General features: G+C 44.0%; 1 protein-coding gene across 16 annotated transcripts in view; it reads right to left on the bottom strand.

Annotated features, from left to right (window-relative positions):
- Positions 1-2,867: 2,867 nt before the first annotated feature.
- Positions 2,868-27,811, bottom strand: part of ADARB1 (adenosine deaminase RNA specific B1) — a 156,102-nt gene continuing 131,158 nt past the window's right edge. For 13 of the 16 annotated variants that reach the window (XM_009234043.4, XM_024239440.3, XM_024239438.3 and 10 more), the window contains 2 exons: positions 8,899-9,077; positions 7,333-7,894 (listed from right to left, as the gene is read on the bottom strand). In XM_009234043.4, the coding sequence (XP_009232318.3) occupies positions 7,715-7,894; positions 8,899-9,077 (359 nt within the window). In that variant the 3' untranslated portion in view covers positions 7,333-7,714. Of the gene's footprint in view, positions 3,885-6,336; positions 7,895-8,898; positions 9,078-27,811 lie in introns of those variants that run through there. The other 3 variants (XR_002912752.3, XM_024239439.3, XM_054542638.2) reach the window with 3 other exon arrangements.

The following is a 27,811-nucleotide window of genomic DNA, read 5'->3' as shown; positions in this document are numbered from 1 at the left end:
CTTTCATCTGTGATGCCTTCGGTTTGTGGGTGTGGCAAAGTCCATGAACATCATATTAGCCAGATGTTAGCACTTTTATCAGCCAAGTATTTTAGCATTTCTATATTTTCTTTTTTGTTACCCTCCCCTTTTCCATGTGGTCTTCCAATGGTAAGTTCATCCCATTATTTAGCCCATCTGTTGTGTTCACTTTTTCAAATTCTGCTTGGTTCTGTTTTCTGATCCCTTCCTGGACTGTGTTCTGAAATGCTAGAATCTATTCTAATAGGATCTCTATTCAGTATTACCATTTGGAGCTTTAGATAGTTGTGCTCTTCAGATTTCTCATTTCTCCTCATGAGGTCATTTTTCCCTGGAGGCATTGGCTGCTTGGCCAGAAGGCAGAAGGTGGGACCTCAGTGCCTGATGGCATTGCGGGAGGTGGGCCAGCAGAAACCCACACTCACTCCTCATCCCTCAGGTCTGGCCTCACACTTTTTTCTCCTGCAGCTGTACCACACAGACCAATCTTACCAGTCCTGGAGGGTGGGATGGGGGAGATACCTGCCAGAGGCTGATTAGTTCCCACCAACTCTCAGCCCCTCACCAGCACAGGGCCTTTGCACTGCCTTGATCTGTTCCCAAGGACATCTGGGACCCAGTGGTGTGCTAATAAATGCTAAACAGGCTACCCTGCTCCAGTGTGTGCACATATATGTGTACATAAGCTTACTGTACATGTTACAGATATAAAAGGAGCAGTATGCAACTTAAAAACATGAATAAAATATACAATACTGTTGTAAATCCCACAGCCAGTTTTTATGGAATGCTTTGAGTCTTGCTGAGCCCTACATCTGAAGCCAACACAGGGTTGCAGCTGATGAATGAGTGTGGTTCTGACAAGAATGCTGGGGATGTTTTCACTGATGAGTCAGATGAAGGTGAAGCAGCAGGACGAATGTCAGAGCTTCACTCGTTCAGTGACTGAGTGACTTCTTTGCTTAAGTAGATAAGAGTTTCCAGAGGCTGTGAGACAGTTTCTTCAATTTTCTGTGCCATTCACAATGTAACAGCTACATTTGCAGTTTCATCTGCATCTTCCTCCATCACTTTCTAGGTCTAGAGACAATCACAACAGTGAGTCAAGCCCTGAGTCATGGTGTCTGTGGGTATCAGTGGTGTGAAACCTCCCACCACAACTGATTCCAAGCTACTGATGTGAGTCCTCAAACGCAGCCTAGAAGGGGCGTGCCCACCATTGTAGAGTATGTGCACAGTAAGAACACAGATTGTAGTAAAATGCAGCAAAAAGTAGGAAGTGACGAGTTTCGAGGATTTGTTACCTTTGTTTTTAATATCATTCTGAGTTTATAAAATGTGACTTTAAATAACAGCTGCGTTCACCTACTGGTGGACCAGGTTCCTGGCACTGCAGCCTCCAGCAGTGGCACGCTGATGCCTGGTCCAGTGCTCCAGGCTCGCCAGGCCCCATCTGGCTGACCATCTGCCTTGCAAGCCTTCTCCGTGAGGCCACCCTGATCCCAGTACTTACTATTGCAGCCTGCCCCACTGCACTATCCTCACGGGCTTTTTCTTTCTCCCCAGGCACCATTCCCTGACACTGGCGTCTGGTGTGTTATTCGCTTTCCTGCAGAGCAGCAGCTATTTAGGGGGAGTCTGTGTTGTGTTCACCGACCTGTTCCAAGCACCTGGAATAGTGCCTTCCAGGTCAGCCTTCATTACGCACGTACTGAATAAAAGCTCAAGAACCTCAACATTTACAGTCAGGCTCTATGAGATTCACTATACAGTATCTCGTAAAAAGCAAAACTTTCATCTTCTGTGGTCAAATTCAGGACATTTCCCCAATTCCACGACAGAATAGTGAGTCTGAGTATTCCATCCGGTGTGGCCCCCGAGGCAGCTCCCGAAGAATCGCTGTTCAAAGGATTCACTCATCAGGCAGAGGGTTCCCTTCATTCTTTTCTCTGAAGCTTGTTTTTGCTGCAACATATTTTAACGTTATTGTGGGAAATGAAATAGTTTCAAAACTGATGCAAATGAGAAAATCAAGTTACCTGTCTGTAATAGTGCTGTTTTTATTATTTGTGTGATGCTTTTGACTTTTCAAAATATTTTCCTAAATTTTTCATTTAATTGTAGAAAAATGAGACAAATGGATATGCCCTTTAAAAAGGAAAACAAAATCAAAACCATCTCAAATCCCATGTCCACAGACCATGGCCAGACTTCCCCCTTAGCCAGCCTGGCCCACCTGTGCTTGTACAGTATATGAAGCATATATACACTGTTACAGCCACGACACAGAAATGCCACTTTGCTGCCAACTTTCCACTTATTGTGACTGTCCTTCCAGTGTTGTAACTAGAAATAACATAGTTCTATGGTGGCATTTAGCACCTGGTTTTTTTCACTGCACCCCAGCACCCGTGTCACCATTGGCTCTTATTGAGTGTGTAGGTTCTTCCTCTGTTCTATCCGCAAGTAACATGAGGGTAACGAGTAACATGGGCATGTGTCAACATCCATTTTATATGCAGGGTGAGAGTGGGGCAGCTGCACACTTTTCCTCTACACCACCTTATATATAGGAGAGGCGCCAACATGCTCTCCAGGAAGACGGTGAAGTCAAGAATCTAACAGGGGTGGGAACTGAGGGGAGACTGTCCCAAGTTGGGGAAATTCAAGTAGCACTGGTGCAAGCACAGCAGGTGACCAGGCCAGGTGGAGTCAGAGCTGCAGCTCTTGGGAAGGACTCAGCCACCTTTTCAGGTTATGCATGTAGGCATCCATCCCCAGGCCTGCTAGTGGAGCCAAGGGCAGAAATAATTTGAAAGGAAAAGAAAGTCTCAGCAACACCAGAGTAGTGAAACATTTTCTTTTTATTGAGAACATCTCAAATCCTTTGTCTGTATTTGACAGCGTCTCATGCTCAGTTCCGGCCGGTCTTGGTGCGAGAGGAAGCTCATGCAGTTGTAATGTGTGGTGTATACACAGATTTACATACAGAAAACACTGAGGATTGCATCTTAGCAACATGTTTCTCAGCCAAATTACATTCATAGAAAGTGTCCAGATTCTAAAATCAAATTAAAAGCATGTAATCCAAAGCCTGAAAAAGCAAACAGCTTTAGGGGCTGACTCCATTAGCGTTCCATAGACTGTGCTTTTAACCGTTCAGTTCATGTTTAATGGCCCATCGGTTCCTTACATACCATCAGCTTTTGCTGTGGCCAAAAGAAGTGTTCTTGTGGCTTGGTACTCGTCCCTTCAAACAGTAAACAAGAAAGTGCAGACGGTGCTGCCAGAGACAGGAGGATTTTCACACGAGACTATAAAAAGCCGACACACCCTTACAACTAAGTCATGGTCGAGTCGGACCTGCCATCCACCTCCACCAGTTCCTGGCACCCAGCAGGTCAGAGGTTTCTCTAATTCTATTCCCCGGCATCAAGTGAACACTAGAACTCACACGAAAGGCCCCGAGCAACCACTGGCCTCGGGGCTGGGTGCACCCACTCCTCACCCAGGGAGATTGTCACAAAACACGCTAGGGGGCAGAGACGCTGTAAACTGGACACACACGGAACACAATGCCCTTTTCACTTAACACAGCGTGGGGATGATAAAAAGGAATCTTTTGAGCAAGTCTATAATTTTACAGAATTTAGAGGTGGGAAAGATGGCCAATTTTCCTTCTTTATGCCTGGGGCAGACCACCTGCTTCTGGGGTAAAGTATTTGAGAAGGAAAAAGAGCCATTGTACATGTGTTTGTTTTGAGACATGGGCAGATCCGGATGTGCAGTCTCCACAGCTTCGCTAATCCCATCCTCAGATCTGCGCACAATGTGAAGACGGAGCCGTCCCCTCCTCAGTGTACCTGTGTGAGATTACAAGGAGAGACACTGTCTTCACAAAGAAAGTGGCGATTCCACAGCCTGGAGATAAATATGGTTATTTGAATAAAAATAAATTCCACAGAAATCCATGCCTTGTGAGATACTGGCTTGCATATTTTAAAATAATTGCTTTTAATTACAAAAAATTCTCCAAAATAGGAAAAGATGATGAAAAGTTAAATTAAGACTCAGAATCAAAACTGCAGTTCTTTGGCGTCCCTTGCTGGGAAGAGGTGGGCCTGGCGTATGACCAGGTGATGAGAGCTGAGGAAGGTGGTGACGACATCCATCTGGACCTGTCACTGCCTCATGGCACAGAACACACCGCCCCACCTGAGACCTCCCACTGGCAGGACTCTGTCCCTGGCAGAGCTGTACCTGAGTGGTCCTGAGGGACAGTGTCTTTGTGGAATTAATACTTCAGGTTTAGCTAACAAAACAAAACAAAACAGAAGCCCTCTCTTCCCCTACTTGTCAAAATGTCCTCAAAATGTAATATTTTTTCTTAAAAAATCAAGTTCCTGCTTGTGTTGAATTTTCTGCTAAGTCTCTAAAACCCACATCAAGGACACTGGATGCAAAATGACACGTCAAGGAAACAGCTATAGTCTAATGCACACCGAGCGCTCAGAAGGGAGGGATTAAAGTGCTAAGTTCCCTGATCTGTCTCAGGGAGGAGTCAGCATTCTGTATTTTATTTATTTATTTTTCTGACTACAGATGAGCTGTCCTAGGAGCAGTGCAGAGCCTCTGGTTCCCTGCACATCACCTTCCTCCCCACAGCCGCCCCGCCCAGGGCTCCCCGAACCCAACTCCTCCCCACAGCCGCCCCCCGCCCAGGGCTCCCCGAACCCAACTCCTCCCCACAGCCGCCCCCCCGCCCCCGCCCAGGGCTCCCCGAACCCAGTTCCTCCCCACAGCCGCCCCGCCCAGGGCTCCCCGAACCCAACTCCTCCCCACAGCCGCCCCCCGCCCCCGCCCAGGGCTCCCCGAACCCAGTTCCTCCCCACAGCCGCCCCGCCCAGGGCTCCCCGAACCCAGTTCCTCCCCACAGCCGCCCCGCCCAGGGCTCCCCGAACCCAACTCCTCCCCACAGCCGCCCCCCGCCCAGGGCTCCCCGAACCCAACTCCTCCCCACAGCCGCCCCCCGCCCAGGGCTCCCCGAACCCAACTCCTCCCCACAGCCGCCCCCTGCCCCCGCCCAGGGCTCCCCGAACCCAGTTCCTCCCCACAGCCGCCCCGCCCAGGGCTCCCCGAACCCAACTCCTCCCCACAGCCGCCCCCCGCCCCCGCCCAGGGCTCCCCGAACCCAGTTCCTCCCCACAGCCGCCCCGTCCAGGGCTCCCCGAACCCAACTCCTCCCCACAGCCGCCCCCCCGCAGTCCCCTGCCCAGGGCTCCCCAAACCCAGCTCCTCCCCACAGCCGCCCCCCCCGCCCCACCCAGGGCTCCCCAAACTCAGTTCAGCCGCCCCGCCCAGGGCTCCCGGAACCCACTTCCTCCCCACAGCCGCCCCGCCCAGGGCTCCCTGAACCCAGTTGCCTTGGCTGCCTTCCTCCTGCCTGGACGGCTTGGGATAGGATGCCCTGTGCCTGTCCTCAAGGCTGCACGAGTCCACCCCGGAAAGGCGCCACCTCACATGGTCTCAAGGCAGCTGCTGAGGCCCCACTAGGTGAGGCACTCACTTATTTGGGGTGGTACAGGGAGCAATCATGCTCACTTTAGCTATTACCTGACAGAAGGGAAAAGCCAGACATACCGGGTAGTTTTGTATGTATATGGAATGTATTAACACTAAACTTGGTAACCAAAATCCACATATTTTTAAAAACTAAGTCCATCTCCCAATCCCCATTAGAAAAAAATACAATTTATCAAGACAATAAAAATGCACAGACTTACAAGGTGTTTTTTCTAGAGTGTGCAAGAGCCTGCTTGGGGGAAGGCCAGCGACAACAGACCCCTCTCCTTCTGCAGGTGCAGAACCCCAGCACGATCTGCCTAAACAAAACCCCACTGTGCTGATGGAGCGGCTGAGACGCCCACTCTGACTGCTTCAGGGAGACAACTACCCTCTTCAGTGGAGGAGAAGGCTGGTGTGGGGCAGATGTGCTAGGCGCTGAACCTGGTCATGTCCCCAACAATGAGCCCTAAGCAGCACCCCTTCCTGCCGCGCTGGGACGAGATCTGTGTGGACACACGCAGATGGGGCTACCGACATCAGGAGGCACACCCCCCGCCAAAGCCATGGTGCTTCAGTTTTGGGGTCTGAGCTCCCAGCGTCCGGTGGGAGGATGATACCCCTCTGCCCCTGTTCTGGTTTCCTAGGCCCATCACAGACACACAGGTGCAACACCCTGGATTTCGCTGTGGCAGGTGTATGCTGTGGGGTAAGGTCTGCACCAATCTCTCCCCATGGCCCCAGGAGACCCACCTGAGCACCCTCAGAGCCTTGGAGCTGGGCACTGCACTGGCAGGCTGAGCACTTCTCTCAGCTCCTCTTTCATCCTGAGCGGAGGCAACAAGGCACCTGGTGCAAATCTCTGAGCTTGGTGGAGGTGGTCCACACAGGGCCCTCGCCCGCCGCGCTCCTGACCTCCTGGGCTGGCTCCCTCTGTCGTGGGGCCGTCCCTTGCACTCTGGGTGCAGGGCAGCCCTGAGCTCCCGTCAGGACTGTCAACGTCTGGTCTACACTACGCCAGCAGCACGTGGTCTCACCAGCTCTCACTTGGATGCTTTTTATTTTTCAAACATGTCTTTGATAAAGCTGGAAACAGTAATTTAAAACTACGGCATTTTCCAAGAATGAGTATCTACTGAAATCATGCCACTTCCATCCTGTGAAGGCCTTCGGGCAGTCACCCACATCCACTCGATTCAGAGGAAGGAACAGAGGGAACTTAGGCCATGTACTGTGCAGCAGCCCTCCTGATTCCTTCTAGTCCATAAAAGTTAAATATCCTTTAAAAAACCTGAATGAATGGCCAGCCCGGGGTTACTGGCCATGTTTTATCTGTGATTACTTAGAAGTAAACTGAGAAAAGTTTTCCATGATCTGATCCTACAAGGAGTACAGAAGCTTCTAGAGGAGGCTGAGGGCTACAGGGGCCTGGGTCACGCCTCTGCAGGACACACAGTCACCGCTGCGGGACCCCATGTGCGTGACAAGGCCACGCTACATCATGCTGGGAGTCTGCTCCTCAGGGAGAGACTGTTACAACCTAGTGTGTGGAACTACCCAGGGAGGTACCTACGGAGAAAAGAGACCTAAGTTTAGACAGACGTGTGGCGATTTCCTTTAGGCTACTATTTCCTACCTCTATTTTCCCACCCTCCTCCATATATAGATGCTTTTTTGCAATTAAAATAATGTGGCATAAAAGTGACCTGACATAATTACTTCTTATTTTATAAACCACATTCCTAGCTCTGAATAAATTATTTATTCAAGAATTTCACACAAAGTAATTTCTATTTTCCTAAACTTAAGGAAGCCCTACTCAGTAGAACTCAATTTCTAAACGTAAACCGAGATTGAAAGCAGTCACTGGACGGTTCAGAAGGGGAAATGCTGTGGCAGAGAGATGCCAGGCGGCGATGCTGGGCCCTGACGCACCCCATCCCCTCCCCACACTGCGCACCTGCCCCAGGTCTGATGTGAGATGCTGGGGACAACCGTGGACACCTGGTGGTCCCCTGTGTCCCCCTACTCCCTCCCAAGGTATGCACCTGCCCCCAGTTCAGATGTGAGGTTCTGGAGGACGACGCTGGATGCCCACAGCCCCCTGCACCCCCCATCATGTCTGCCCGGGTCAGGGCGTGAGTGAGAACTGGTCCTGCTCGGTGGGCTTCTCCACCCAGGCCCCCAGCCCCGCCTTGATGAAGGCTGTGAACAGACGCGCCTTGGCGGCCTGGTACTCCTTTGCCGCCAGCTTGGACTCATGGTACATGTTGGGCTTGGTAATCTTGGAGCGTAGTAAGTGGGAGGGAACCTGTGAAGGGATAAAAAACAAATGCAACTGTTGACGCTGTAACAGATGAAAAGAACACCTAATAAGATGCCAAAACATGGCCTTAGAACTGCATTGGCTTCTGGGGGGAAAGCAACCCAGAGGAAGGCACCTTCTGCCAAGGGAACGGCTTCACACAGAACAAGGTGGGGCGTCTCCTAAGGGCTGAGTTATCACCAAGTTCCAGTCTTGCTGGTCAAACAGGCAGCTACAGACCCCCGAGTTCCGAAGACATGCTTCTGGGAAACCACCAATAGTTGATTCAAGTTTCATTTTTAACTATAAGAAGCACCACTGATGTTATGTGTGTGTGATCACCCTGATGACCTCGGAGGCCTTCCCTCATGTGGCTGGTAACTCCTTTCTGTGTGGACCTTGGACTTGTGGCAGCTGGCCTGGGTGCTGCCCCGTGTGGACAGGACCCTCCTGGGCACTGTCATTTCTGGCTATACCTCCCATGCCAGTGCACAATGCTGGTCTCAGAATAAATAGATGCCATCTACTTGATTGAAGAATAAACACAAACTGGTAATACCCTAACCTACTATATAAAGTTTTATTCTGGGGAAAAAAGGGCACCACAGCTAATTCAAAAGGTTTAAAAACTCTACTGGAGGGTTATCAGAATCCAAGCAATTTTTATGTCGCTGAGAAGGAGGGGACAGCAGGGTGACTGGCTCTGCGTTTTGCATAATGACTTTCAATATCTGAGAGTAAGAGACGTTTCCACCACACACAGTGGCCTGGCAGTGGGTGTTACTCTGCAGCAGGGAGGAAAAGAGCTGCCTTTGAGATGGCATTAAGGTTTCAGGGACGTGGCCACACTTCTAAGCTAAAACAATCTGAAGGAACAATCATTCCAAATGATCGTTTTCGGAAGCTGTGCATGATGACATGATGAAACAATTTAAGGAACAGTAGGTGGGAGGACAGACAAGCTATTGGGGAGGTGGAGCCGGCGCATTGCGGTGAGGGCGCCTCAGTACCTTGCCGTGCACACGCATCCAGCGACAGTACAACGCGTGCTTACACAGGCGGGACGCGCGGCCCAGCTCATCCTTCCCAGTCGTGGCGTTGATGACCTCAATAGCCGAGTCGCCTACCGTCCAGTTGACACTGAAGTTGGGGGCTTTCCCTGGCTGCCGTGCTTCTGCATTGCTGATGCCTGAAACGGAAGACACAGGAAGGTGGTGTGAAGCCCGCTTTCACCCCCAGGGAGGGAGCAGCCAGGGGCGGCACACTGTGCTCAGACATGGCCACAGAAGTGCGTGGTGGGGGAATTCTGCCTGCCGAGGAATATACGCAGACTTGAGTGTGCATCTGCCGTGGCAGTGGCCTCACACTCTTCCACTGCCACCAGAACAGGAGCAGTGCTGAGAAAGCAGAACTGACCCACGGGGATGCACTTGTCTGATAGGGCAGGTGGGCAGAAGGTTGACAGAAACCTGAAATCATGAGACTTCCTGACAAGGGTGTCTTTTCTCACTCTGGCACTGACGGAGCCAGGAACCTTGGCAGCCTGAGGGTGGATGGGTGGGAGCCACTTCTGAGACTAATGCAGGGTCCCACGAGGTCGTGCAGGTGGGGGTTGCTCCTGTATTACACCCACCTCTGGCGCTCATGCCTGCATGTGCTCCCCTGCCACTGAGAGGCCAGGCATGTTCAGGTCACGTGGCTTTGCATGTGTGACATCCATGATGCAATAGGAAACCCTAATTCTTAACAAGTGTCTTGAAATGGTTCACAAGAGTCTTGAAAAAGTTCATAGAAAATGCTTATTAGGAAAAAGAACTCATGGATTTCAAAATTTTTTGGCACCAAAATAAACTTGTACTAACTTGCTGAAACATGTCTGAATAGGATCTAGTTTGAGGCACTAAGAAGATTAAGACATCTGTTTGAAAAGCGCTCCTATCAGAGCTACATGACTTCTGCTAAAACTGAAGCAAGAACAAACATCAAATAGGAGATAAAAATAGCTTTTACAAAGACAATCCTGAAGAAAATGCATAATCCAAAAAAAAAAAAAAAAAAAAAGGCTACCAAGAGGCAGAAGGGGCCCAGTCAAAGCACAGACTGACTGGCCAAAGCACAGGCCATGGCAGCATTTTGGGGATGCTCAAGGCGTTTTGCTTGTTGGGTTCACGTGGAGGGCCAAAGGATGGTAACATCTGCTTATGATGACAGTGTTTCAAGAAAGTGAGCAAAAGCTTTAGCAGAAAACCCCCTGGGGAAGCTCCGCCAGAGACCTTCACCATGACAAAGCGCCTATTCATTCCTCTCATCAAACAAGGGCAACTGTGTGAGGGTTTCGATAGGAAATCATGAGCCATCCACCTTATGGTGGTTGCAAATCCACCTCATTTGGCTCCTTCTGACTTCTTTTTGTTTACTAATCTCAAAAATTCCTTAAGGGGCACCCTTAAGGAATTTTTCTTCAGTTAATAATGTAAGAAAGACTGCACTGACATGGTTAAACTCCCAAGACATTCAGTTCTTTTTTTCGAGACAGAGTCTCACTCTTGTTGCCAGGCTGGAGTGTGTGGCGTGATCTCGGCTCGCTGCAACCTCCGCCTTCTGGGTTCAAGCGATTCTCCTGCCTCTGCCTCCCGAGTAGCTGGGACTACAGGCATGTGCCACCATGCCCAGCTGGTTTTTGTATTTTTAGTAGAGATGGGGTTTCACCATGTTGGCCAGGATGGTCTCAATCTCCTGACTTCATGATCCTCCCACCTCGGCCTTCCAAAGTGTTGGGATTACAGGCGTGAGCCACTGCACCCAGCCACCATTCAGTTCTTTAGGGACAATCTAAATGGCTAGGATCAGCACTTACAAAAATGTCTTGAATTTGATGGAGCTTATGTTGAGAAATAAAGTTTATATCTTTAAAAATTTTTTTATCTTTTAACTTTATGAACTTTTTGAAGTACCCTTATACTTGTTTTCTTGCTGTGTTTAAACTATCTCATCTTAACTAATCACAGGCTGATTTTGCAGGGTTGAAAGTTTTTAAAAAAATACTTGCATAACTCAGAATTGAATACATGTATCTGCATTTATATATTGAGCTTGATAATTCATATCACATGGATGTTATAGGCCACCAAAATCAAAACTAATTTAGGATATGAATCTTTAGAACATGCTTAGAACATGGGCAGACTCATATTCTGAACCCAGACACTGAACTGTCAAGCCCACTGGCCAGAAGCAGCACACTGCACTCTCAGATGACTCAGTACAACTCACTTCATGCCCTGTGGAGGCCATCTCCACCCTGTCACCATGCTCACTTGCTTTCAATGACCATTTACCCTCCCTTGGAGAGATATTAAAATCCAGATGACAGTTTACTACCAGACAGTTTACTGTTCAGAGTAAGGAACCCAGGCAGAGTGTAGCAGATCCCCTGAATTGAGAGTCAAGGGAAACCAAGTCAGCCAGATTTCATAACACAGAGTACTGGAAGGAAGAGACATGCAGAGAGAGTGAGCCCTGGAGATACGCAGAGGGTGTCCCTGAATATCCTGTGGAGCACTGATCAGAGTACGCATGTTACTCAAGGCTGGGAAACAGCCTCCTGAGAGAATCAGAGGGAAAAGTGCCTGACATTCACATATAGAAGATACAGACATAAAGATATAAAAAGGCCTAAGCCAGATTTCTAGAGATGAAAACTACAATGTATTAGATAAAAAATACACTTGATGGGACTAACCACAGAATAGAAACTGCAGAAGAAAAGATTAGTGAACTTAAAGACACAGTAACAGAAACTATCAAAAATGAAACACAAAGAGAGAAAAAAAGAACAGAAAATCAGTGATATGGGGCAGGTTTAGGTAGGGTGAAATATGTGTAATTAGATTTCATGACGGTGAGGAGAGACAAGGGGGAACACAAAATATATCTGAAGAAAGATGAATAAAAAATTTCCAAATTTCATGAAACCAACAAACCCATGGATTAAAGAATTTCCATGAATCCCAAGCACAAGAAACATGAATAAAACTATACCAAAGCACAACAGAACAAATTGTTCAACACTAGTATTAAGAGAAAATCTTAAGCAAACCCAGAGCAAAAAACACACAGAGGAATAAAGATAACAACACATTTCTTACTGGAAACAATGCAAACAAGAAGTCAGGGAAGCAATGTCTTTAAAGTGCTTAAAGGAGAAAAAGGACCCTGCCATTCCAGCAGAAATATATTTGTACAGCAAAATATACTTCAAAATGAAAGCAAAATACTTTCCCAGACATACCAAAGCTGAAATAATTCATCATCAGAAGACTTGTGCTACAAGGAATGTAAAAGGAAGTCCTCCAGCCAGAAGAAAAAATGATACCAAAATGGAAATCCAGATCTATACAAAGGAATGAAGAGCCCTGGAAATGATAGCTACATGGATAAATATACAAGAGTTTTTTTTCTTATTATTTAAATTCCTTTAAAAGATAATTATTAAGATGAAAATAATAAGATGTGGATTTTTTTAACATATGCAAAAGTGTCTGAAAACAATACCACAAAAGTTGGGAATGGAAAACCGGAAGTATCCTGTTGTAAGGTTCTTTTACTATATGTGAAGTAGTACTATAAACCCTAAAAACCACCACCAAATTAACAAAAGTTACAGCTCAGAAGTCAAGAAGGAGTCAAAATGGAATCATCAAACACACTCAGTTAAGGCAAAAGCAGTAAGAAAATGAGGAAAAAGTGAACAAAGAACATATGAAACATGCAGAAAATAAGTAGCAAGATGAAATTTAAACCTAATAATATCAATAATCACAATAAATGTAAATGGTCTAAGTACCTCAGTGAAAAGGCAGAGATTGTCCATGGTGGGAGAGAGAAGCAAGATCCAAATATATAAATATAAATAAATATATGCCTATAAGAAACATATTTTTAAGACAAAGTACTTTAATATAAAGGGATAGAAGATACACTGTGCTAACACTAATCAAAAGAAAGTTGAAGAGGTTATATTAATCTCAAAGCAAATTTCAGAACAAACACTATTACCAGAAATAAAGAGGGTCCTCATATAATGGTAAAGGAGGTCAGTTTATTAAGATAAACCAACAATCCTAAATTTTTATGCATCTAATCACAGAGCTACAAAATACAGGAAGTAAAAACTCTAAAAAAGGGGAAGAAATAGATAATGTACAATTATAACTAAGAGATTTTCAATCCTGCCTCTCAATAACTGATAGACCAAGTAGAAGATTGGTAAGAATATAAAAGAAAATAAATAGTATAATCAAACAACTTGGCCTAATCAACATTTACAGATCACTCTACCCCAAAGTGGCAGATATACATTCTTTCAAGTTTTGTAGAACACTTATAAAGATAGATCATATTCTGGTCCATAAAACCAAGTCTAATAAATTTAAAATGACTGAAGTCATTAAATGAAACTAAAAAACCAACAACAGAAAGATCTCTGTAAAATCCCTAGTATTTTGAAACTAAATAGCAGAGTTCTAAATAAACCAAGGGACAAAGTATTTTAATATAAGTGAAAATGAAAACATATCATAATTTTTAAATGCTACAAAAGCAGTAAAAAGGGTCTTAAAACAATGACCTCAGCCAGCACCTTAAAAAACTACAAAAAGATGGGCAATTGAAACACCAGGTAAGCAGAAAAAAAAGAAATAATTAAAATCAGAGTAAAAATTATTGAAATATAAAACAAAGGACAAAAATCACTGAACCTAAAAGTTGGCACTTAGAGATGAACAGAATTGAAAAACTTCTAGCGAGACTGATCAGAAAAAAACAAGAGAAGATACAAATCATCAATATAAGGGATAAGATGATATCATTAGAGATATCACAGATATTAAAATGAATATTCTGAATGCTTTTATGCCAATATATTAGACAAATTAGATGAAATGGACAAATTCCCTGAAAGACAAATTACTGAAGCTTACTCAAGAAAAAAGATAAAAATAGATAACATGAATAGTCCTAAATCTATTATAGAAAAATAAATTGTAGGTAGAATTTTCTCACAAAGCAAACTTCAGGCCCAATAGTTTCACTGGTGAATTTAACCATATATTTAAAGAAATAATACCAAATCCAAACAAACTCTTCCAGAAAACTGAAGAGAAAGAAATGCACCCCAACTCATTTTATACCTGACAAAGACATTAAACTAAAATGATAGACCAATATCCCTACAGACAAATATAAATACAAAAATTCTAAGTGAAATTTTAGCAAACTGAATCCAACAATATATAAAAAGAATAGCACATAATAACCATATAACGTTTATCCCAAGATGCAAAGTTGGTTTAATTTTTTTTTTAATGTCACCACTAGCAAACTGAAAAATGAACTAAATGCTCATCTCATTTTTTGTTGTTGTTGTTTCAGATGGGGTCTCACTACATTGCCCAGGATGGCCTCAAACTCCAGGGCTCAAGTGATCCTCCTGCCTTAGTTCCCAAGTAGCTGGGACTATAGGCCCAAGTCACTGCAATGAAAATAGTCATCTAAGAGCAGAAAAAAAGCATCTGACAAAATCCAACATACATTCTTGATTAAAAACGCTTAGTAAGCTATAAACAGAAAAAAAATGTCTTAAGCTGATAAAAACATCTGTAAAAAACCTACAGCAGCCAGATATGGTGGATCATTCCTATAATCTCAGCACTTTGGAAGACTGAGGCAGGCAGGTTGCTTGAGGCCAGGAGTTCAAGACCAATCTGGGCAACATAGGAAGACACTGTCTCTATAAAAAATTTAAAAATGAACCAGGCATGGTGGCATGCACCTGTAGTCCCAGCTACTCAGGAGGGTGAGACAGGAGGATCACTTGAGCCCAGGAGTTTCAGGTTACAATGAGCTATGATCACGTTACTGCACTCCAGCCTGGGTGAAAGAGTGAGACCTTGTCTCTAAAACAAAAAACAACAATAAAAAACCCTACAGCCAACATCATACCTAATGGTGAAAGACTGAATGTGTTCCCCCAAGATGACATGTAAGAGAAGGATGTCTGCTGTCATCACTTCTACTCAACATTGTATTGGAGGTCCTAACTAGTGCAATAAGGATGTAGAACTGATGAGTGGACTATAAAATTGTTATGGAAATACAAAAAGGACCTAAGCAGCCAAGACAACTTTGAAAAAGTACAAAGTTGGAAGACTAACTCTACCTGACCTCAAAACTTATAATAAAACTATAGTAATCGTGACAATGTAATACTGGCCTTTAGACAAAGAGATTAAAGGCAAACAACAGAGTCCAGAAATAGACCCACATGTATATATACATGCCAGCTGATTTTTGACAAGGGCGCAAAGGCAATTCCATGAAGAAATGAGGAACCTTTCGCTAAATGGTGCTAAATCAACTGGATATCTTACATGCCAAAAAATGAACTTCAGTTCATACTTCATACCCTACACAAACATGAACTCAAGTGAAATATAGTCTTAAATGTAAAAACTGCAACTGTAAAATTTCTAAGAATACAATATAAGAAGAAATCTTTGTAGCACTGACTTAGGCAAATATTTCTTAGATATAATATCAAAAGCATGATCCATCAAAGAAAATTTTTTATAAATTAGATTTTGTCAAAATTAAAATTATGTGGTTTGTGTAAGACACTATGAAGAGAATTAAAAGACAAGCCACTGATTGGGAGAAAGCATTTTTCAAATCATATACCTGATAAAGGATCTGTATCTAGAAAATATAAACAACTCTCAAAACCCAGTAATAAGATGTTAAATAACTCAGTAAAATGTGCATAAGTTTTGAACAGTTTATTGAAGAAGGCACAGGATGGCAAATCAGCATGTGAAAGGGCATTCAACTTCATTAGTCATCAGAGCAATGCAAATTAAAACCACAATGGAATATCACTAAACACCTGCTAAAATGTCTAAAACAAACGCTTGTACTATGTGCTGGCATATAAGTGACAGAACTACAACTCTCGTACACTAGTGGTGGTAATGCAAAAATGGTACAACCATTTTGGAAAACACGTTAATAGTTTTCTAAAAAGTTCAACATACACCTATCTTATGATTCAGCCATTCCACTCCTAGGTATCTAATAAGGGAAATGGAAGTAAGCGCCCAAAGATTTATACAGAAATGTTCTCAGCAGCTTTATAATATTAAAAGACTGCAGACAACCTAAATATCCATCAATATTTCGAGGGATAAACAAATTGTGGTTTATCCACACAGTGCAATGCTACTTAGCAATGAAAAGGAATGAACTATGGATAAACCCAACAACACAGATCAATCTCAAAGTGATTAAGCTGAGTGAAATAAGCTAGACCAAAACGGTGCAAACCTTATGATGCCACTTATGTAAAATCCCAGAAAAGGAAAACGCATCTAAGAGACAGACGGTACATCCTGGGGATGGGAATGGGGATCGGGGAGAGGGAAGGATTAGGAAGGAGTACGATTTTGAAGTGGATAAGTATACTCATCATTTTGGTGATGGCTGCACAGACCTAAACACAGGCCAAAAGTATCAAATTGTAGACTTTAAATATGCAGTTTATCACATGCCAATTACACCTCAATAAAGTTGTGAAAAGACATTAAAGATAATTTAAAAATAAAAAAATTGTTCTCATTAAAAAAATAACATTTGCTCACTGTGGACAATTCCAAAAATTCACACAAACCTTAGAAAATAAAATGAAAGCTATAAAACCCAGAGACAGCCACTACATATTTTGTAGTTCTTAAGCAGATATGTTCAGTAGAATCAGATATGAAGGTTTAAACAATAAGCACACTGAATCCTACCTCTGAGATTCTGATTCGGTAGGTTTTGGGCAAGACCCTGGCCACTGTCTTAAAAAAAAAAATGGAAAAAAAAAATCCTTCATAAGTTTTTTTTGTTTTTTTTGTTTTTGTTTTTTTTTTTAAGAAAAAGGGTCTTGCTCTGTCATCCAGGCTGGTATGCAGTGGCACGATCATAGCTCACTGCAACCTTGAACTCCTGGGCTCAAGCAATCCTCTCAACTCTACAGGCTCATGCCACCACACCCAGCTAATTTTTTTTTTTTTTTTAACAGATAGGTTCTTGCTATGTTGCCCAGCATGGTCTCCTGGCCTCAAGTGATCCTCCCATCTCAGCCTCCCAAAGCACTGGAATTAAAGGTATGAGCCACCATGCCTGGCTGAGTAATTCTTAAAGACTCTATAGATTCTTAAACCCTCCCAAAACAATCCTTCCTTCCTAGATGAGCTTTGCCATTTGAATGCATATTCTTTTAGTGTATACACACATATGCATGTGTGAGCATACATATCCATGAACACATGCTGCCTTCTGTAAAGCACTGAGATGTTATGGATCCCTTCTGATAACCTTCTCATGGATAAACTATACTAATAGGTATAAAATGAAACTACACTTAGGTTCCTGGGCATATTGCTAAATTTGATTTTATAGTATTTCATTTAGGAGTCTTGCATCTATAGTCATAGGTAATTCTGTGGTTTTTCTTTTTATTTGCGTTTTGTCCAGTTCTGGTATTTGGATTAGGTCAATTGCTCTTTTCTACGGCCTGGAAAGTTTACCGAGAGGTAGAATTACATGTTCTTTGACAGATTAAACCATCTGTGACTTTGTTGGAAGGTAATTTGTGGACAACCTTTTCAATGTCTTCTCTGGAAATTTCCTTTGCTATATATTGTATTTCTTTTTGGGTTAACTTTGATAATTTACATCTTCTTATTTTTTCTTTGTTGCTGTTGACAGTTTCAAATTTATAAGTATCGGTATCGGAGTTGAACAAAGAATTCTTTTGAAATCTTGATACATTCCAGGACCCCCACTGGATGCCTGAAACCACAGATAGTACCAAATCCTATATAGCTATGTTTTCTTTCTATACATATACACCTACGATAAAGTTTAATTTATAAATAGGAATAAGAGATTGACAACAATAACTAATATTAAAATAGAACAATTATAAGAATATACTGTAGTCAAAGTTATGTGAATGTGCTCTTTCTCTCTAAGTGCTATAGTATTTTCCGACCTTGGTTGGCCTCCTGAAGAGGGAAACTGCAACGAGGAGTGGGACTGTACCCTCCTCCACATCTGCAGATAACCCTCAATTTCCACTTCGTTACTTTTGTTTTATCTGACATTAGATTAGATAGCCCTGGCAGTGGTAGATCTGTTTTACTGTTCTTTGAAGTCAATGTCTCTCTTAGTTTTACTATTTTTTTTTCTTTTGAGACGGCAGGCTGAAGTGCAGTGGCACCATCTTGGCTCACTGCAACCTCCCCTCTTGGGTTCAAGCAATTCTCCTGCCTCAGCCTCCTGAGTAGCTGGGATTACAGGCGCCCACTACTGTGCCCAGCTAATTTTTGTATTTTTAGTAGAGACGGGGTTTCACCATGTTGACCAGGCTGGTCTCGAAATCCTGACCTCAGGTGACCCGCCTGCCTCAGCCCCGCAAAGTGCTGGGATTACAGATGTGAGCCACCACGCCTGGACAGTTTTACTAATCTTAATCTTTTTTCCTCTTTCCTATATCATTCATTTCCTTCCTCCTCCCCTCTCTCTGTCTCACTTCTATTTCCTTGCTTCTTCCTGTATTTCCTCTTTAGCTTTGTTGTGCTTTCCCTCCCAATTTTGGAAAAGAAAAGCTTAGTTCACTTATTTTTTTCTATTCATTCAAGGCCATGATCTCCTAAGGGTAAGTGGGGCTCCAATTCACCATTTTTGATATGTGTATTCTAAATAGTCAGTAGTTTAAGTTCTGGTTTCTTGTCTGATCTAATAATTAGACAAGTTTTTGCTTTTTTAACATTTTAAAAGTGACAGACTTTGCAGGAGAAACAGTGCTGACACCACCACCAAGCCTGGCTCCTCAGTACACCCCTCCAAGCACAAACTTACACTGGAGTCTCTTTGTTCTGCTTCTCAAGAGTTGTTCAAAATCATGCCTTAGTTTTTTGTTTGCTTCATGTCTGAGCCATTCCTTTCCTGAATAGCTTTTTTATGTTCCCTGGAGTTTCCACTCTCCTTTACTTTTTTTTTTTTTTTGTCCACAAAAGAAGTATTTGCTTTCACCCTACCATTCAGAGCATTCAGCTTCTCAGTTAGGCTATTCATTAAAAATAAATTCACCTTCTTCTAAAAACATTATTTTTAGTGTTGTCTAATATGAATCTCTATTTTAATTTGGAAATTATTTTTCAGGCTTGCTGTGAATTATCCTTTTCAATTGTACTTTGGATTTATAAGGTATTCTTTCTTAAATTCAAGTTTTCTCTTTCTTAGATGTCTTTTTCATTTTGCTAGAGTATCCTCAAGTCATTTTGTTTCCTCCAAAAGTGTATGTCCTCTGAATCCTTGACTATCTAAAAATTATCACTTTGTCCCAATGCTTGATTAACATTTGGTTGGGTAGGAAATTCTACAATAAAAATATTTTCTCTTTAGAACCAGAAAGTCATCTCATCACTCCGTTCTGACTTCCAGTGTCCTGATAAGGGTTATATAAATCTGTAACATATTGCAGGTAACTTAGAAGCTTTTAGGATCTTCTCTTTGTCCTTGATGTTCTGAAACTGCAAAGGGATGTGCTGGGCATGGACTTTTCTCATTAATCCTGCTCAGTACTCAGTGCATCCACTTAATTCCAATATTTGTGTTTTCCCCTGTACTGAGGAATTTTCTTCTGTTATTTCCTCCTCCCTACTTCCTATGTTTGAAATGCTATTAAATAAACATTGGGCCTTCTGAATAACTTTCCACATCTCTGAAGGCTTTTCTCATAATTCTGCCTTTCTGTTCCAAGTTATCTGAGACTTATTTGACTTCACCGTCCCCCTGCCCTCATCAGAGCAAAAGCTCCACGAGGTTTTGCTTGTCCTGTTCACTGCAAAATCCCAACACCCAGAACCATGTCCACTGCACGCTCAAAAAATACTGAATATTTTCTAGACCTTCAAATTAATATTTGATTTAGTATGTTACTAAATAACATACTAATAAGATTTATCATTACTTCTCTTCTGTTTTCTAAATTGTTTCTTTCTCTCAGCTGTTCTATTTTCTCATATAGATCTTTCTCTTTTGTGTTATTTTCCTCATAAGTTTGATAATCCAAGTTTGTAAGTAAAATATTTTTATTCAATACAAGTAGCTGGCACAGTTTCTTCTGCTTGTTTCTTTGATGTGCATTCAATTCTGCAGAAGGTCTGAAGGAAAACAATCAGCCAAGACCATGTCCTCATGCCAAGAACTCAGAACTCCAGCACCGCCCTTCCCTGGCTGTCAGGGTGGTCAGGTGTGCCCTAACCACACACAGGGCTGGGCTGGCCTCATCACAGGCACTGGTAGGAGCCTCATGTCTTCCTGAGGTCACTGTTCCTGCATTTACTGACTGCTCCTGGGGTGGTTTTTACCACACGCTCAGGTTTCTCCTGTGGCACAGTTTTGCCAGTGGAACTGAGGTCTTCCGTGTTACCAGCACACCTGCCCTACCTCCAGCACCGCCTGCATGTTCTGAGTTCCTGCAGGTCCCTGAGCTGTCACTCTGTAGAGGCAGCAGCCCCAGGGACATGTTCAAGGCCACACCTTTCAAGCAGACAGAATCAGGAAGGATTTCTTTTGTGGGGGAATGGCTAGAAGAGAGGGTATCCACTTAAACCGTTGGGGAATCTCTGACCATAATGGAATTGAATCTTTCATAAACAAATGGATAACGCTTATATTATCTTCCTTTGCAATTCCATTACTTCTCATCAAAATAAAGGATTACTGTTGAATGATACTTAAACCTTAGAATTACAATATTTTTCACTAAAACTAAATGATTAACAAAAAGTGTAAGATCCCAATAGTACAAAATATTTTTTATATTTTAAGTTAAATCAAGTCCCATCTTGAAACAAAAATGGAGGAAATAAGGCAAAAAGAAAATAGCCCGAGCTTCCAATAGTAACTATATGCTTTTTCTGGGGCAGAAAGCCCCTAAATGGTCATAAGTGCATACTTCTATGAGTCCCTGAAGCCAGTGCAGTGTGGGGGCTGACACGAGTGAGATGCTTACCTTTCCAGGCTGCAAAGAGGGAACTAGGGTAATGAGTTAATCCCAGGCCGTGGTGCAGAAACCAATAAAAGCAAGAACAACTTGGCTGGTAATGCGAATCCCTCTGTTGTTGTAAATTAAGTGTGCTGAATCAGAACTTCTAAAGCAAAAATACAGAGAAACTGTGAATTGGCCTAATAACTGCTACAATTAAAAAACTCAGAAGAGCTGGCACTGATGTTTTTTCTTATTTCTACCCTAAAGGTATTTTCCAATAGGTTCCTCATATAGTAGGGTAATCAAAAATGAATGATATACATAATGATTAATAGATATTTTAGGGTTATTATGGGTTCATGTTATAGAAACTATCAGACATTCATTAGTGGATCAAGGAAAATGTGTACTTACAATCTCAACTGAAAGTGGCCTTTATTCTGTAAATAAGAAAGAGTCAAGACCTGGGCATGAGTTACAGTATAAGGAAAACTGTGCACAGCACCCCCCAGTGAGGATGATACAGGCCATGCAACACAGGAAGGAGCCTCTGAGCCCCTCTGGGTCCAAGACCAACCTGCCATTTAAGCTGAGAGAAGAGCACCTTTGAGCCTTTCATGGTGATCGTCTTAAGAAGGGCAGCCCTTGAGCTGACAGAGAAATAAACACAATCCATTAGAATCCGTACAGAGCAAGATGGCTGGGTTCTCCTGACCCTTCCAGCACATTCCCCAGGGCTGCTCTCAGGCTTTCTCTGCCAGCTCGGACGTGCCTTGTCCTGGTTGTCCACTAACCCCAGCCAGGTGCTGAGGGCTTTACACAGAGGACCTCTGGCCACATAACATTCCTTTCTCAAAGGAGACCTCAGGGTTTTAAAACACCAGCTGTGGAAAGAGCCTCAGAGCTGTGGTCCTGAGTGAGGTGGGCTCATGTCCAGACAGCTGCATGGGCAGGAGATGCTAACTGGACATGGATGAAGGGGTGCAGTAGGTGGAGTGGGGCTGAGAGGCTCACAGTGATCCTGCTAGCTCCTCCTTTTCCTGAAGCAGCTCCTGGGGGAGCCCCAAGGCACTCTTGTGCACTGTCTTCGTCCATAGGAGGCAAGGCTTGGGGTGGTCAAAGGTGGGATGTGGGTTCAAGCTGTACTTATCCTATGGACAGTGGAACATGGCTGTGAGCTGCAAGCCCTGTGGTGTCTGCTGGCTGCGGCTGCTTCCACTGTGAAGGGTGACAGCAGGCCCGGCCCAAAGGGCTGCAGTGTGGATTCAGGGGTGCATGTAAGAATCTGGCTCCTGACCTGAGCACATGCATGCCCGAGAGATGGCCTGAGGATGGCAGTCAGTGAAGTATAACTATTATTATTTTTAAAAACCTTCAAAAGTGTCATTGATAAAATAGGTAACTGTACTGTACCATTACAGTCATCCGCACAGAGAATTTAAAAACAAGCAAAGTGCACTCCGTAGGATCTCGAGTTTAGAAGACACCTGGAGATCACGTGGGTTAATCCTTTCAGCCAGATCCCCTGTCACCGTGTCCATAACAACAGTGTCCATCCAATTCCAACCTGAACGCTTCCAGTCAGGGGAGCTCAATTCCTTTCAGGAAACTCTTTTCTAGACAGTTCCAATCACTAGAACGTTGTTCTCTCAGTATGCAAAAGGAGAACTGAAAACCCAACAGACATGAGGAGTCCCAAATGCAGCCACTGAAAACCCAACAGAGATGAGGAGCCCCAAATAGAGTCACTCTCCCAGAAAGGAGAACTAGAGCAAGAGAGGGAGCCGTGTGGCGGCCACGGTGCAGGGAAGTGGGCTAGGCATGAGCTCCTGGGGAGCCTGCTCTGCGGGAAAAACAGTTCACTCCTGAGATGGTGACAGAGAAGTCAGGCATTCTCTTAGAAGGCAGTACAGTCAAAAAAGCACATCAGATGAGAGGAGAGACACTGGTCGCAGGCCTGTGACTTCTGCTCAGCAGCACTTTCAGGGACAACAGAGAGGGTAGAGAAGATGCTTCTAGCAGAAGTGACAGGACAGAAGGAAACTTCTCAGAAGTGAAGACTCAACAATCCAGATCAGAGGGTTCAGGGTAGTAAGTAGGAAAGAAACTCCAACAAACTAGCCACACACCAAGGCTTAATCTGTTGAAATTCCTGAATTTTAAGGAAAATAGATAAATGTAACGCTATAGGAGAGAAAACAAGGGGGTACCTTCTAGAAAGGAAAGAAACTCAAATTGGCTCTGTGACAAAGGGTGACCATGGAGGGGTGGTGTGGAGGTCTTGACGTGTCCTTGGGGGAAGGGCAGAGCCCAGACATCCGCAGTCCCCAGTCCACCTGGCGCACAGACGAGGGCCAGGTAACGTCAAGATCCAGGGCCCCACCCACACAGGACTTTTCTCCAAAAATCAAACAAAAACAACCAACCAAGAAATCACCCTGTCACCCCCAATTAAGGATGTATTCCAGCAAAGTGAAAAATAAGTCTGGATGTGGAGTTAAGGGCAGGGGCACTGGCTACAGAAAACTGGTTAGAAGAAAAACCAGGAGCTCTTACATTTTCATCTAAACAATTGTTGATCATGTGGCTGTGTGACTCATTAAGAAAGGCTTTTAAAGAAAAAGCACAATATTAAATGAATTTCTAAAACTCAAGATGATGTCATCAGAATATACGAAGATGAGGATGGGAAGAGTGTGGAATAAAAATGAGCCCAATATTTCAGCTTTTCCCAAGTTTGGATCTTTACAAATATTAGTTCTTGATGCCAACATTTTTTCAAAGTGATTTAAACATATTTGTTTTAAAAAATTGGGGTAACCACTGGTCAGAATAGAAATAAAATTTAGAACTTCCCACCAGTGGGAAGAAAGGGGAAAGACAATTTAATCAGTCCAGCAAAAGTAAAGGGGAGGAAAACAGAAAGTAAACTGGAAAGAAAAATTGTCAGATGAAAAGAATGATTCTGTACTTGGAGCCAAGCTTGGTGGTCGTTCTCTTCTACAATGACTTATGGCACGTTCACTCCTCCTAGAAACCAGGGCAAGGAGGAAACTGACATTACTGACACCTCTTTTCCACAACCCCGATGCCTGCTCTTACCTGGAGAATATGCATACACACACACACTCTCTCTCTCTCTCATACTCACACTCATGCACGCGCACACACACATGCACACACTCATATGCACACAAACACTCACATGCACACACTGTCACACGCACTCACACACTCACACGCGCGCGCGCGCTCACACACACACACACTTTCACACACTCTCACAGTGATGTTCCTTCTCTCTCACTCCAGCCAGGGCCTCATTAAACCAGCTTCCCTTGCTCTTCCTGCCCATAATGTCGAATGGTCTCGGGTGGACAGCAGCTCGGCAGGCATCTGCCTTCTTCCTGCCACACACCTGGGCCTGCTGCCAGCCCCCTCGGGTCCCTGTGCTGTCCTCCCAGAGATACCTAAATGCAAGCTGTTCACGAGGACCCTACCCCATCATGCGGCCTTGTTTGTTAACGTTTCATGCCAACGTTCAACATGAAAAGCGGCAGGATAGGGAGCCTTGTCTGCCGAGCCCAGAGCAGGCTGTCTGTCAACAAGGTCCCCACAGCCACCTTATGAGGCATTTGGGCACCTGCTCCTTCTGGGGTTCTCTTAGTGAGCCGTGGACAACAAACTGGGCCAGTTGAGGAGCTCACACTCAGGGGATCAATGGACATAAATTAGAAGCTGGAACTGTCCTGAAACTTGCAAGTGCTGGATGTGAAACTCATTTGAGAGAAAGTCTGAGAAAGCTTGAGAGACTTCTGCTTCCACAGTGCTAAGCAAGGGTACAAAGTGTGCATACCCACAAAGGCAAAAGTGTCACAGCTTGGCACCAAGAACCTTTCTGAAAGTAAAACTAGTGTTCAGGCTGAAATGAAAATTAAATTCTTCTCACTTTAATCCTGACAGCATTTTTTTTTAAAAGAAAGAAACACCCTATCCCTACATTTTTACTTTGATTTGCACACGGTTTCAGGTAATCTTTTCTTTGTATTCATTTATGTCCATTTTTGTTCCTCCCTAAAGACACTACAATTCACTAGGCGCCGTCATACCTTGCTCTCTTTTTAACACGGGAATGACCTTTATAATAAAATGTGAGGTGACAAAGTGTAACAAACACGACGTGAGCTGTGATGCACAGTGCAGACGCACAGCAGGGGGGCCAACGTCCTGACAGCTCCTCTGTCCAGCTCACTTGTTAAATGTAAGACTTTTCTTTTAATAAAATTTTGAGAGCTTTGCTTTGGGACCCATTTTTAAAGAGTGTGACCTCCCAAATCTATTAAGACATCAGCATTTGCCTCTCCAGATTTTTCTTACTTGGTTCCTTTTGTCTCCAGTAACACCCACAGCATTACTTGCCTTCGACTTCAATTGTGAGCAGAAGCATCTGCCTCCCATCCTGCTCCACCCTCTGGCTCACCTAATCTCCTGCTGCACTGTCCTGATTCACAGGAGTCCTTGTCCCTCTGGCTCACCTAATCTCCTGCTGCACTGTCCTGATTCACAGGAGTCCTTGTCCCTCTGGCTCACCTAATCTCCTGCTGCACTGTCCTGATTCACAGGAGTCCTTGTCCCTCTGGCTCACCTAATCTCCTGCTGCACTGTCCTGATTCACAGGAGTCCTTGTCCCTCTGGCTCACCTAATCTCCTGCTATACTGTCCTGATTCACAGGAGTCCTTGTCCCTCTGGCTCACCTAATCTCCTGCTACACTGTCCTGATTCACAGGAGTCCTTGTCCCTCTGGCTCACCTAATCTCCTGCTACACTGTCCTGCTGATTCACAGGAGTCCTTGTCCCTCTGGCTCACCTAATCTCCTGCTACACTGTCCTGATTCACAGGAGTCCTTGTCCCTCTGGCTCACCTAATCTCCTGCTGCACTGTCCTGATTCACAGGAGTCCTTGTCCCTCTGGCTCACCTAATCTCCTGCTACACTGTCCTGATTCACAGGAGTCCTTGTCCCTCTGGCTCACCTAATCTCCTGCTACACTGTCCTGATTCACAGGAGTCCTTGTCCCTCTGGCTCACCTAATCTCCTGCTACACTGTCCTGCTGATTCACAGGAGTCCTTGTCCCTCTGGCTCACCTAATCTCCTGCTACACTGTCCTGATTCACAGGAGTCCTTGTCCCTCTGGCTCACCTAATCTCCTGCTGCACTGTCCTGATTCACAGGAGTCCTTGTCCCTCTGGCTCACCTAATCTCCTGCTGCACTGTCCTGATTCACAGGAGTCCTTGTCCCTCTGGCTCACCTAATCTCCTGCTACACTGTCCTGATTCACAGGAGTCCTTGTCCCTCTGGCTCACCTAATCTCCTGCTACACTGTCCTGATTCACAGGAGTCCTTGTCTAAAGGTGTCTTCTCCAAAGCTACTTGCTTTGCTGATCTGAACTCTCCTCAGGGAAACAACAACAAAAACCCATTTCCAAAATAAAGCATTTACCAAAAATAAGATATTTCAAATAGTTTGCATTTTGAAATAGACTTTGGTGCTAGAGTGACATTGTTTATTGGCTCAGCATTTGAGTAAGGTTCTACCTCCTGGAGCTTGAGTGGTGTCATTTTCACAGGACGTGGCATATTTGTCCAAAAGGGTTGCAAGGGGTGCCCGGTCCATCCCTACCACTGGGCGTATGAAGAACCCAAGACACAGAAGCTGCCAAGCAGGCATAGCTGATGCAGGGGCAGCCTCATGGCTCCAACCCAGGCTCTCTCTGCTGCTGCTGAATCAGCTCGGCACAGCTCACTGCAGCGGGGACCAGGGGAGGGGTTTGGTAATGTGCTTCAGGCTATTAAGATTAGAGATGATGGAGGCCAGGCACGGTGGTTCACGCCTGTAATCCTAGCACTTTGAGAGGCTGAGGCGGACAGATCACCTGAGGTCAGGAATTCAAGACCAGCCTGGTCAACATGGTGAAACCCTGTCTCTACTAAAAATACAAAAATTAGCTGGGCGTGGTGGCACACGCCTGTAATCCCAGCTACTTGGGAGGCTGAGGCAGGACAATTGCTTGAACCTGGGAAGTGGAGGTTGCAGTGAGCCAAGATTGCGCCACCGCACTCCAGCCTGGGCGATAGAGCAAGACTCTGTCTCAAAAAAAAAAAAAAAAAAAAAAAAAAAAAAAATCAGAGAAGATATTGAGGAGGAAAGGATAAACAGCAGCATCAGTAACTTTGAAGTCTCTATCTTGCAGACACTATCTTTCAAGGTCTTTTAACAGATATAGATGCTTTTCACATAAGTGAAATATGATAAAAATACACTGACTTTTATAAATGAGCTCTACTTTCAATCTTAGAAAATTTCTTTAGCAAAATGATTCTGTCTTTGCAGATTTTAGTTATGGATGAGATATTGCTTAGACAGCACTATTCAACAAGGCCCTAATTAACAACTATTTTTGAGTATCACCTATGCATCCCATATTCCACATGCAATGTTTTAAGTATCTATGCATATAAAAGATGAGTGACAGCTAAAATTAAAGCACTCTTCGCTCAAGTACAGAAGATAGAGAGCAAAGAGGGAAATTTTCTGAATCATGAGAAATTCACACACCAATACACAACAAAATACTTCAAAAGACATTGATGCTACAATTTCAACCTACCTACCATCAAGTTTTATCTGTCTATTTTGTTTTTCTTAAAACACAATGGTTAAGTTAGGGAGCTGTAAAATTTAACTAAAGACAACTGTTTTTCCCCCATCCCTGCCTCCTTCATGTGCTCTGACAGGCATGCTTTCAAATAAAATTCCACAC

Source organism: Pongo abelii, chromosome 22 (genome assembly GCF_028885655.2).
Source record: "Pongo abelii isolate AG06213 chromosome 22, NHGRI_mPonAbe1-v2.0_pri, whole genome shotgun sequence".
Classification (NCBI taxonomy): domain Eukaryota; kingdom Metazoa; phylum Chordata; class Mammalia; order Primates; family Hominidae; genus Pongo; species Pongo abelii.
This window is presented reverse-complemented; position numbering and strand designations above follow the sequence as displayed.